The sequence below is a fragment of the Corvus brachyrhynchos genome, unplaced genomic scaffold (assembly GCF_000691975.1).
Source record: "Corvus brachyrhynchos isolate BGI_N302 unplaced genomic scaffold, ASM69197v1 scaffold331, whole genome shotgun sequence".
NCBI classification, from domain to species: Eukaryota; Metazoa; Chordata; class Aves; order Passeriformes; family Corvidae; genus Corvus; species Corvus brachyrhynchos.
The window spans coordinates 1611167-1622709 of record NW_008237229.1 but is presented as its reverse complement, the minus strand read 5'-3'; the positions used below and the strand labels follow the sequence as shown (position 1 = coordinate 1622709).

At 41.5% G+C, this 11543-nt stretch overlaps 1 protein-coding gene across 8 annotated transcripts in view; it reads left to right on the top strand.

The window, feature by feature from the left end:
- Nucleotides 1-11543, top strand: part of MPPE1 (metallophosphoesterase 1) — a 33715-nt gene that overhangs the window by 21098 nt on the left and 1074 nt on the right. For 4 of the 8 annotated variants that reach the window (XM_017729459.1, XM_017729456.1, XM_017729454.1 and 1 more), the window contains 9 exons: nt 2722-3096; nt 3467-3575; nt 4231-4334; nt 4858-4938; nt 6735-6843; nt 7657-7728; nt 7839-7961; nt 8769-8909; nt 10310-11543. The exon at nt 10310-11543 is cut by the window's right edge and continues 1074 nt beyond it. In XM_017729459.1, the coding sequence (XP_017584948.1) occupies nt 2822-3096; nt 3467-3575; nt 4231-4334; nt 4858-4938; nt 6735-6843; nt 7657-7728; nt 7839-7961; nt 8769-8909; nt 10310-10492 (1197 nt within the window). In that variant the 5' untranslated portion in view covers nt 2722-2821 and the 3' untranslated portion in view covers nt 10493-11543. The other 4 variants (XM_017729458.1, XM_017729455.1, XM_008630069.2 and 1 more) reach the window with 4 other exon arrangements.

Below are 11543 nucleotides of genomic sequence, written 5' to 3'. Positions count from 1 at the left end.
AGCTCCATCTGCATCTCCTGCTTTCTCTGAGGTTGTTCGTGTTTTTTTTAATTTCCCTTTCCGCTTTTCCTTTCACTATCAGGAATGCTGGCAGTGTCGGGTGCAGATGGGGCACCTCTCGCAACTTCCACATCTGCGGTACAAATCCCCAAATAGTAACAATTAGCAGCAGAAACGCTGGAGGAGAAATGTATATGGAAGTGACCGGCTCTGTGGCATTGATTGTCTCTTGCTGCTTGTGACTTTTGAACATGGCAATTTTGCCTTGACGATATTTTTATTTTCTACTGATTGCAGGTTTGGTTTGCTGGTGTGGGTTTCTTTTGATGGTGTTGTTTTTTTTTTTTTTTTTTTTTTAATTCGATGGCATCAGTTTGCTCTTGAAGATGTGATTTTCATTTGCTTATTTATTTATTTGCTGGACATGGCTAATGCAAGTTAAACAACTTACTGGCATTTTCTGTTCAAATTAATACTGTTTTTGTTGGAAGAGGGACTGTCTCAGACTACCAGTCTACTTCCAATAAAGTACTACTTCCTACTCTGCAGGATAGAGCCATATACATTTGTGTGTTTGGATAAGAATTTGCCTACCTTTTTGTCCTTGTTGCTGTGCCAGTTAGCAGATACCTCTGCTTTAATCTTGCCTCCTTGTGAGATGTACAAGTGAGGTGGTGTTGTTTTGGTTGCTAGTTAAAGGGCAGATGAGATGAATATGAAACAAGTTAATCAGTCTAAATGTGTAGTTCCACATACTGTGGAATTGTGACGTCTGGTCAGTGGCTTTCTCCTGCTAAATCAAGTTTAGATAGAACTGAGTTCCATGCAATTAAGTATTAATCATGCTACTGCTTGATAATGCATATTAGAAATGTTTCATGGTGCAGGCTAATGGTTCTTTGTCTTGAATAAGTACTTTGTAGTGCTGATATGGGAAGCTTGTGTTTGAAAATAAGTGGCTATTATCAAATAGGGGTTTTGGTTACAAAAATAATATAATAATCACGTGTCATAACTCAGTTTCCATGAGACATAAATCAAATGGGCTAGTGCATAGGACAGTGAAGCAATTTAAATTTGTTCTGTGTTCTGCATGTTACTGAGGCCAAGATTTTAGAAACAATCCACTAATTTTGTGTGGCTTTGTAATTTTGTCCTAATTTTCCTCATATTTGGGGTATAAATTTTCAAAGGTACTGAATACTCACAGCTGTAGTCAGATTTAGTCAATTCAGACGTGGGCTGCTAATCACTGAATACTGTGTTCAAATTGCTCACATCCTGGATATTAGTCCTAAATTAGGATTTTTCTCTTGTAGAAAGCAAAATTGCAATCCCGTTGTTGCGTGGGGGACCACATTTTGTGGATTTCTCTGGAAGTTGTTCTTGAGCCTGTGAAGCAGCATCTCTATAGCTCACCTGGAGTCCCTTTACTGTGACCATGCTACACTGTTTACCTTTAAAGAGCGGGGCTTTCAGACCTGCAGTGCTCTTCAGACTGAGACCCTGAGAGGCTGGACTTGGGATCTGAGGCATTTCCTTGGAGAGTAAGGGCTGGTGCCTCTGTCCTCTCCACTGGGATGCTTTCTTGTGGGCACTTACCCTGAAAAAGTGTTCGTGTCAAGGGCTGTAGAAGAAACAGGAAAAATACTGGAGTTTCAAGAGGGATACATTCCCTGTTTAGGTTACAAGGTATCCAAGGCAGCAGAAAGCAGTAAATACAGTTACCTCACCAATTTAGTTCATTAGCTGTTTCTCTACAGCTGCAGTGAAGTTTCTTTTTTCTGAGGCTGAGATGTTTCTTGTTTTCCTCTTGTCAGAAATGAAGCAGCCTTAGTTAATTACCCGTGTATCTGCGCCTGTGTTCCTGGAAAGCTCCTGTAAACTTGTTCTGGAATAGTAAATTGCCCTTGGTTCTTGGAGATTACAATGAGCCATATTAAAGGTGGCAGTGCTATTGATGAGGTGTAGTCATGTTCTGTGTTTGTGCCAGAAGATATCCTCTGGGAATTGTTTAGCCTGGAGAAAAGGAGGTTGAGGAGAAGCCTTATTGCTCTCTATAACTACTTGAAATTAGGCTGTAGCCAGGGGGGTGTTGGTCTGTTCTCCCACATAACAAGTGATGGGACAAGAGGAAGTGGCCTCAAATTCCACCAGTGGAGGTTTAGATTGGATACTAGGAAAAATTTCTTCACTGGAAGGGTTGTCCTGTATTGGAACAGGCTGCCCAGGGAAGTGGGGGAGTCACAATCCTTGCAGGTATTTAAGTGATGTATGGATGTGGCACCTAGGGACATGGTTTAGTGGTGGACTTGCCATTGCTGGATTAAGGCTTGGACTCAGTCTTGGGGCTCTTTTCCAACCTAAGTGATTCTATAAGAATCCTAATGGATTTTTTTTTTTCTTTGTTGCAGCTGCTGTTCAAGCTAAGCTCTGTCTTTACCTGCCTTTGACCCCCACTCATAGTGTTTTCACTTAAAAGTTCTAGAAAAAGCATCATGCACCAAGATCCTGGCTGGCTTTAATCTGGTTTCCTTGGTGCTGGTTGGAGCAAGTGCAGTTCTGTGCTCTGTGTGCCTGGAGGAGAACTTTACTCTTCAGGTCAATTACATATTCCAAACCTTTCAGCGTGACAAGAAGCTGACACTGTAGGCCTTGCATGGTAGCTTTCCACAGGGAATGCTGACCTAATGAATATTTTATTTTGTATTTTATCCACAGGGATTTTGTGCTGACAAAAAGCCCAACGTGATCCTTTGAGTAGACCAAGGTGTTTTCATCCAAGAGAGAACCTGAGCCATTTTCTCATGCTGGTACTGCAATGCTGAGTTCTAGCTCAACCACTGTGAAGAATCTCCCTCTGAAGAGGAGGCTCTGTTTTCTGCTGAAACTCGTGTGTTTTGTCAGCTCAGTGTTAATATTTTGTGAATTTTTAATTTACTATGTGGTAATATTTCAATGCCGATGGCCAGATGTGAAAGGTGGAGCTCACACGAGTGAAAAAGAAACTTCAGCTTCAGTCCTAAAGGCCATAATTTTAGCTGATACACATCTACTTGGTGAAATCAAAGGACATTGGTTGGATAAGCTAAGAAGGTAATTATTAATTTTTTTGAATAATCTCTACCCAGTTTTTGCATTTTTAGTAGTAGCTAATGGAACAATAATTCACTGTTACATTAAACAGCAATTCATTAGAACTGTAATGAAAAAATAAACAAGCTGCTATTACTTCTTGCATGTGTTGGTCCTGATTGTATCATGGTGGAATTACCCACCAGGTTAAGATGCACCTACTGTCCTTACATCTGATTTGTAAGTATTTAATTTGAATTTCATAATATATTTTCGTATTTCAGTGTGTAGGAGCCATTTTCCCATTCCCATTGCTGGGCTGTGGCTGTGTATTCACAGCTGAGGATCCAGAGGTAAGGCAGTGATAACTGGTTCTGTATTTTCCTTTCAGGGAATGGCAAATGGAGAGATCTTTCCAAACTGCTTTATGGTTACTGCAGCCAGATATTGTTTTTATTCTGGGAGATGTTTTTGATGAAGGAAAATGGAGCTCACCTCAGGTATGACATCATCAGCTCTCTTGTTTCAAAAAATGGGGATTTCTTGAAGGAAATGGATGATGGAGGTTAGATATGCACGGCTTTGTTTAATTCTGCCACAGTTTTCCTGTTGGTAGATGTTTCTAGTCTTTTAGATAGGAGTTGAAATGTTGTGATTCTCCTTCATTTTTGGTAGTACCTTGACAGTTTTGCCCCTCATATAAAACTTACAAAATGTAAACATCTCAGTTTGTGCTTCTGTGTTACACACTTGTGATGGGCTGACCCTGGCTGGATGCCCAACAAAGCTGCCCTAACACTTCTCTCCTCAGCTGGAGAGGGGAGAGAAAATGCAAAAGAGACCTTCCTCCTCCACTGACCTTGGTGTCTGCAGGGCTTCTCCTCTCACAAATTCTCACTCCTCTCTCTGGCTGCAGTTGCAGAGTTTCCTTTTATGCCACCTTCCTAATTCTGTTATCCCAGCGGCAGTATCAGCCTTGGCCAGCAGTGGGTCCATCTTGGAGCCAGCTGGCATTGGCTCTGTGGGACATGGGGGAGGCTCCTCCCTGCAGCCCCCCCAGTACCAAAGCCTCACCATGCAAACCCACTACAAAACCAGTGGTCCCCTTCGATGCTGTGAAACAGCACTAATTTCTCCTTTTGTTTTTTCTTGCAGGCATGGGCAGATGATGTCAGGAGGTTTCGGAAAATGTTTAAGTATCCGGTTTCTACGGAGCTGGTGGTCATCGTTGGGAATCACGACATCGGGTTTCATTACGAGTGAGTCTTGTCAGTGAAAGGAGCACACAAGTGCTAGGAGTGAAGTGTCAGCATGCCCACAGTAACTGGTGCTGTGTCTGAGGGACCTGTTTTGTGGTTATACAGAAACTTTTTGATCATGATCAAATCAGAAAGGGTCGTAATTTAGAGTAAGGTCTGGGCACAAAACAGGTTTATGCTTCTCTGACTGTACGAGGGTTGTTCAGAGCTGATCCTTCTGCACTGACATGGAATTCTTGAAGCTGCTTTTCCTTGGGCCTCCTCCTTAGAAAAGTGTTTCCACTCCTGTTATCTCAGCACAGAAGAGTGTAAGTGCCCTCACTCTGCTGGTGCTTGCCCTGATGGGAAGGGCCAGAGCACACAAGGGCTGCCACAGCACCCCTGTGAGTTTCCTGAATGATTGTGTCAGCTGGATAACGGAGCAGCAAGCTGCATGAATGCTCAACAACCTGTAAAGCAACTGTGTCAGATGAGATCCAGTGGCAATTTCTTACCTCAGTTGTATTTTTGCTCTGTGACACAGAATGACTACTTACAAGGTAAATCGATTTGAAAAGGTTTTCAACTTTACTTCAGGAAAGCTGGTAACTCGGAAAGGAATAAAGTGAGTATATCTAATTTTTTTCTAATGAAATAGTATGGGAATGCTTAACCTAGAGCCTTTAAAAATTTTTTTTAATCATCTACCTTATGATGTGTTAAACCCCAAACACTTTGTACAGACCTGTAGTTTGATATGGACTGGAAGCTGTACTTAGAGCTAGGTAAATTGTAAAAATTTCCTTTTAAATGGAAAAGTACCATGGAGTCAGAATCCATTTCTCTGGTTTGCCTTTTATACTTCCTTGCAGCTGGTAATGAGCCATGGCTGTAAACAGCAGGATTCATAAAGAAACACAAACCAACCCCCTCTGTGTTTACAAATTAGGAGTTTCATTAATTTTAATAACTTCTTTAGTCTGCAGAACTTAACCCTTGTTTGAGGACTTCTGGAACACAGCAGTTGCATGTCCACGGTTTTTCCACAAGGTGGGGTAATAATGCACAAGCTGGTTTTGGCTTGGAGCAGACCTCGGTGCAGTTTGCTCTCACAGCTGTGTCCCCGTGGCTGCACTTGCCTGCTGTGTGCCCTGTTACCTTCAGACACCATGCAGGAACCCGATGAGGGAACGCAATAGTGGGTTTGTGGAAAGGTTCAGATTTAGGAAGGGAAGGCACACTGCCCCTCTGTGTTTGTCACGTGTGCCCTCGGGCTGTACTCACTTGTGGAACCGTGAGATTCAAAACCTACAGGTTTACACTGGTTCCCTTAATTAAGCAAACATTATAAATGTAATTAAAATTAATTAAATTATAATTTAATTAAATTATAAGTTTAATTTAAAATTCTGAACCGGTCTGGAAATGGTTGTATCTCTTTTAGGAAGATCTCTGAGCTTCATGAATGCTCAGTATAAAGCTGTTGCTTATCATGCAGATGTGGGGTCCTGTAGATAAGTATTTCAACTGTTTAAAAAATGTCCCCTTTGATAAAACAGCACAGCAGAATTCTTGCATGCAGTTGCAGATTGTATGTCTGGTGTCCATTAACTGCAATGAGCTGCACTATTAACAAAATGTTCCTAGATAAACTATTTTACAACAAATCTGTGGTATAAAAGCAGCTTAATTTGCTAAAAGAGAATTAAGGTTTTTTTGCTCTTGACTAGTATCTCTTAAGTGAAGGCATTCAGCTCATTTTTGTCATTTAAACAGATAGTTGAACTGGGGATGTATCTCAAGCTGAATGTGTGACTAAATGGGTATGAATCTTATGGCAGAGGTTCAAAGTTGATTTGAAATCTACAGGGAAACCTTCTATTACAAATAAAATCCTGTTTTGTGTGTCAGAGACTGCAAAGTACAAAACTAAGCTTGTTCAGGGCAGCCACCCAAATGCAGTGCTGTTCTGCTTTTCAGTTGTTCTGAAGAAATCCAGTGTCTCAAATTCTGTCTCTGAGGTCTAAACTTTGTGGGGAGAGAAGTAAGTTCTCCTTTCCCTCAGAATTTAGAATTTAGTGATGAACTTTTAACATTCCGCTAGAATACAACTTAAGTATTCATTAAAATAGAAAAAAATCTTGAAATGTAAACATGAAGCATAAGGTACATTGTGCAACCTAATTAACAACCGTATAACGGAGCAAACCAGGCAGAGACATGGCTACGGTACACATATTCAGAGGAGGATTTATAGCACATGATTTCAGGAGCTGTTACATTCTGCTGTTTTGTTGAGCTGTGTCCAACTTAGGAACACTTGCATTTTATAAAATGAAGTTTATCCCATGCGTGTGCATGAACAATGAAATGCCTTCCTGTCCTCCCCACTTCTCTTCGTCCACCTCTGGTATTTTCCAGCTTTGTCCTAGTGAACAGTGTAGCCATGGAGGGTGATGGCTGTGCTGTCTGCCGTACCTCAGAGGCAAAACTTGTGGCACTTTCTCACAAACTGAATTGCTCCCAGCAGGTAAGAGATTATTAAACATGTGATTACAGCCAGTGACTCCTCTGCCACAATGGGAATGATGATACTGTAGCATAGTCAGGATAGAACCAGACTCTCCTAAAAAAAATCTGCTTCCAATTCACATTGCAACTTGTTAGCAAGTCTTTCTCTCCCTCATATCCCTCTTAACCATTTTTACCCAACTATTAACTGTTGCTTTGCACTAATGGTGTTATAACTTCCTTGTCAGTAATCCTCCCTTTGACTCAAGATAAATAATCCTGCATTTATATTTATGGATATTATTCTGTTTTATAGCCTTCAAGCATATTCCTTTAGTTTCCTGATTCTACTGCAGTCCTTTCCTCGTAGCCTAGCAGTGTTTTAATTGTATTTTTTCATCAAATCCAATTGCTTCTTGTACTTCCTTCCTCTTCCCTTTTTCATAAGCTGACTGGATGCACAGTAGGCAGCATGACTGACTGGGCTGGCAGTCAATCAGGAAACCAGCTCCCAGTGGAAAAATTGCCAGACTCTATCTCCCTTGGGCTGCCCTCAGACTCCTTTGCCTTGTTGGTGCAGAGATCCTGCTGCTGCTTTCTGCAGTCAGGAAGAGCACAGCTGTATTTACAGCATGTACAGAATGGGGAGTTTCACCAGTCCACAGTAAAACTCTTAGAAGTTCATACAGTGGGCAGTATTTAAACACGACTCTGAGCTAAACTGCTTAACAAAAAACCAAAGCCAACAACCACCCCACCCTCCCTAACCCCTTAAAACCTAGCTATTGCTTAATTACCTTCACCCCTTCTTATGGCTTGATTTTATTCACAGAAACCGAATCACTCCAACAAAGGATGCCGTGATGTGGAAAAGCTTCCAGCTTCAGAACCCATCCTTTTACAGGTGTGTTAGAGGTGGGGTGAGGCAACACATTGACATGTTTTTGTGGATTTATTACTGTTCCAGAAAGGCTGGATCATTAACAACTGATCGTTGCTTTTAATTACTCCCAGCATTACCCTCTCTATCGGAAAAGTGATGCTGAATGCACTGGAGAAGATTCCGCTCCTCCAGAGGAGAAAAACATCCCCTTTAAAGAAAAGTATGATGTACTGTCTCAAGAGGCATCACAAAAGGTTTGATTTCTTGGGAACTTGAGTGGCAGTGGGTGGGTGAGAGGGGGACATGAGTGTAGATATAAATAGATTAAAAAATGGTGATAAGGCTGTTGGCTCAGACAAAATGGAGCACAGCTGCTCCTATCTAATGAGACCTGTGAGAGGCTGCTTGCTAGAGCTGCTCCCCTGAGGATCATCACCATCATGGCCTTGGTCCTGCCAGATTTCCCAGGTACAGCTCCTAAGTCCTGGCACTCTTAAATCTGCTGTGGTGCCATTACCTCCACTTCAGCATGCTGTACTTCCTGTGCTGTGTAAATTATTGACACACCTGCTATGAAGCCACAGTTTCCCAACACTTTGAAAGCATCGCTTTTGCTGAATTAGTAACTGCAAGAAAATGTAAACTATCCCTAAAAACTTAATGGTCATTATTTCTTTCCTTCTGCATAAATGTCTTCACTCAAAGATTGTCAGTACAAGATTCTTTCTTAGACGAGAAAATAGCATTGCTTTACTAAACTCGAAGTTTTTCTCTTTGTGATATCCATAGCATGCTGTTGCCTTTGTTCTTCTGATCTGTATGACAAAAAAAAAAAAAAAAAGAAAAAGCCCAGTACTTGGGATCAGGGCCAAAGGAGTGTGATTGATATTGCAATACCAACACATTTCTTACTGGAAAACAGAAGTTTACAGAAAGCACTTTGTAAGAATATTAGAGTTGCCATAATTTCACTCTGTTCAAAGAAAAAGAAAAAGGGATTTTAAGTTCAGTTTCTTTTTAGCTGTGACTTAATTTTTGTGCTTTACCAATTTGTGTTCTAGCTGCTATGGTGGTTTCAGCCCCGTTTGATTCTCAGTGGGCACACTCATAGTGCTTGTGAAGTGCTGCACGCAGGGAAAGTCCCAGAAATCAGTGTCCCGTCATTCAGTTGGAGGAATAGAAACAATCCTAGTTTCATCATGGTAAGTTTTAATTTTTTATTTTTGTCAGATAACTTTCATAAATAAATCAACATGGCAGTCAGCTATATTTTAAAACTGATTCTACCTGTAAAAACGAAAAATTAAAAAAAAAATTGCCTACCCACCCAACCCACTCAGTACACTGCATCCACTTTATAAAGTACATCTGTGGGAGCCACATGTTCTGTGTGGTACAAAGCAATGCTGTTAAAGACCTAATTAGTATCTGGGTACATTTTCTTAGAAAGAGGGTGCATTGTAAACTATTGACTCGTAAAAATAATCAGTATTGTGCACTGAACAGTAGAAAGACCAGTTTGGCTTGGCTGATTTACCAACTATGAAAACAAGACTGTATCCACCTCAAACCCTTTTGCATGGTGATCATGGTTTTCAAACGTATGCATTAATGCAGTGAAAAGTGTTTGTGATGTGCCCACAGTCTGCCTCCTCATTGCCAATTCACATTTTATACAGTGTGTTCGTTATGCTTGTGCAGGCAGTTCCAGTGCTCAGTATATCCTTAGAGGTAAATCAATTAGTTCCCCAGTTCAAAAATAAAACAGAACTCTTAGAAACTTGGAGTAAGAAGCAAAACCTACAATCTGTTTACAGAGTAGTCTGTGACTTGGAGGGGGAAATCTTTTATGTATGTTTTACTGCTGTTGAGTTTAGACTGCTTAATACGCAGATAACCCCAAACATTTAAATTCATTTTATGCAACTGTTAACATTTGTTGTTGAAAGTAGTTCTGTTTATTCCATATTCCTGAGAGTAGCTGCCTTCAAACTACACACACTCTCTGCACACGCCAGACAGTGCATCTCCACTGCAAAACAAGAGGTTGACTAATTAAAGTTGCATCCTCTTCACTACTGTTTTAACTCCTCAGCCTTGATCCGTTACAAACTTTAATTTAAACTGCAAAGTCAAGCCAAAAAAGTTCTTTGTGGTTGAAATTCCTATTCCTAATTTGGATTAGCCAACGTGTGTTTTTGCAGCATGTACTGGGTAAGGAGGAGGGCCTGGGGGAGGAAGGGGCACATTCACAAAACCTAACTTTAGCCTGGAAAGGCTCCTTCCAGGTGGATTTACAGCAGCTAAAGTTAGGCTCCTCTTGAAGGCAAATCAGATGCGGAGCCCAGCTCTCTGTTTATGCTAGATGGGAAGATTGGCCTCTGGGCTAATGTTGGCCTGGTGAATATTCCACTTAGTGCCCAGCACGGCAAGGTATGGACTCTTCAGCCCCCTGGGGAAGGCACTGGTACTAGGAAACTGGCCCCAACCCTTGCCACCCAACACAGGATTTAGAAATTGGAGATCTGACAGCTGTGGTGTTTACTCCTGATTCAGAACCCACTGTAACACAGCAAAGTGACAGTCTTCATTTCTTTTCCAGGGCAGCATAACACCAACTGACTTCTCCCTCCAAAAATGCTTCCTTCCATTTGAGAGCAGAGTCTTCACTATCTACTGTGCAGCAGGTGCTCTGCTTGTGATCCTGGTACTAGCTCATGTTCAGCTTCTCACTCCACCGTTTTATTTTGCTCAGCGTTTAATCAGTAAGCATAAAGCAGTATGAAGAGCCAGACATCTGCATTCAGTCACTGAAATACCAAAGCTGAGAACAGTCAAACATCAGACTATATTCATGCCAGCAAATGACCTAATTTGATTGCTAGTCTGAAGGCAGGTTGCATTTACACATACCATAGAAGTCCTATACAGCTGATATGACTACTACAGGATAAATAATTAACTGAAATGAACGTTTCATGCTGTACAAAAATACTGTATTCGACAATCAAATGAGTCCTTTTCCTGCTATAATTTTTGTATCAAATATGTATATTAAAAGTGTAACTGTACATTATGTAAATCCTATAGCCTCATCACTTGTCTGCACTTGTGTCTTACCCTGGTGGAGGCTGAATCTTGCAAACTGGAAACGTTTCTCTGTTTTATTGCTGCATGGCCCTTCAAATGTCATACTTGTGTTTGTTAGGGTCAGGCAGAATCTGGATGCATCAGCACTGAGAGATGCGGATTTCCGTAGCCTTTTTAGGGTGTCGTGTAAGGGACTGCGGTTTGGGACAAGAAATCTTCTGGTTCCTGACACAGTAAATTGTTAGCTGACTATAATTTGCAGTTACCCATCTACCAGACAACAAGGGGAAGAAGCTTGAGGATCCAGTTTGCTGACACACACTTGAAAACTGCTTAAAAAAGAATTAGGGTGACACCTCAAGCTGCTGCTTTCAAAAAGATGTGCTATGATGAGCTTGAAAGAAGAGGGCCCTATTGCATCCCAGAGATCTGTGTGGTGAGGGGCCCTCCAGTCGCCGATCTCCTGCAAGAAGGAAGGTCAAATACAGCTGCAGTAACATTATCCTATGCCTTGGCCCTCAGTCTATGGACAGGGAAAGGAATGTGTGTTCTTTTACATTCCACAAGTCCTGTTGACTTTAGTGTAGTGTCACATTTTGAACTGCACTAGCTCCTCTGTGGGGAGGCAGAGGCCACCAGCTGTGCCACAAAGATAAAATCTGAGCTCAGCGTCTTCACTGTGTGGGGGAAGGTGGGACAAACCCACTGCTGCTCCCCACCCACCCCAGAAAAAACAGAGGGACTAC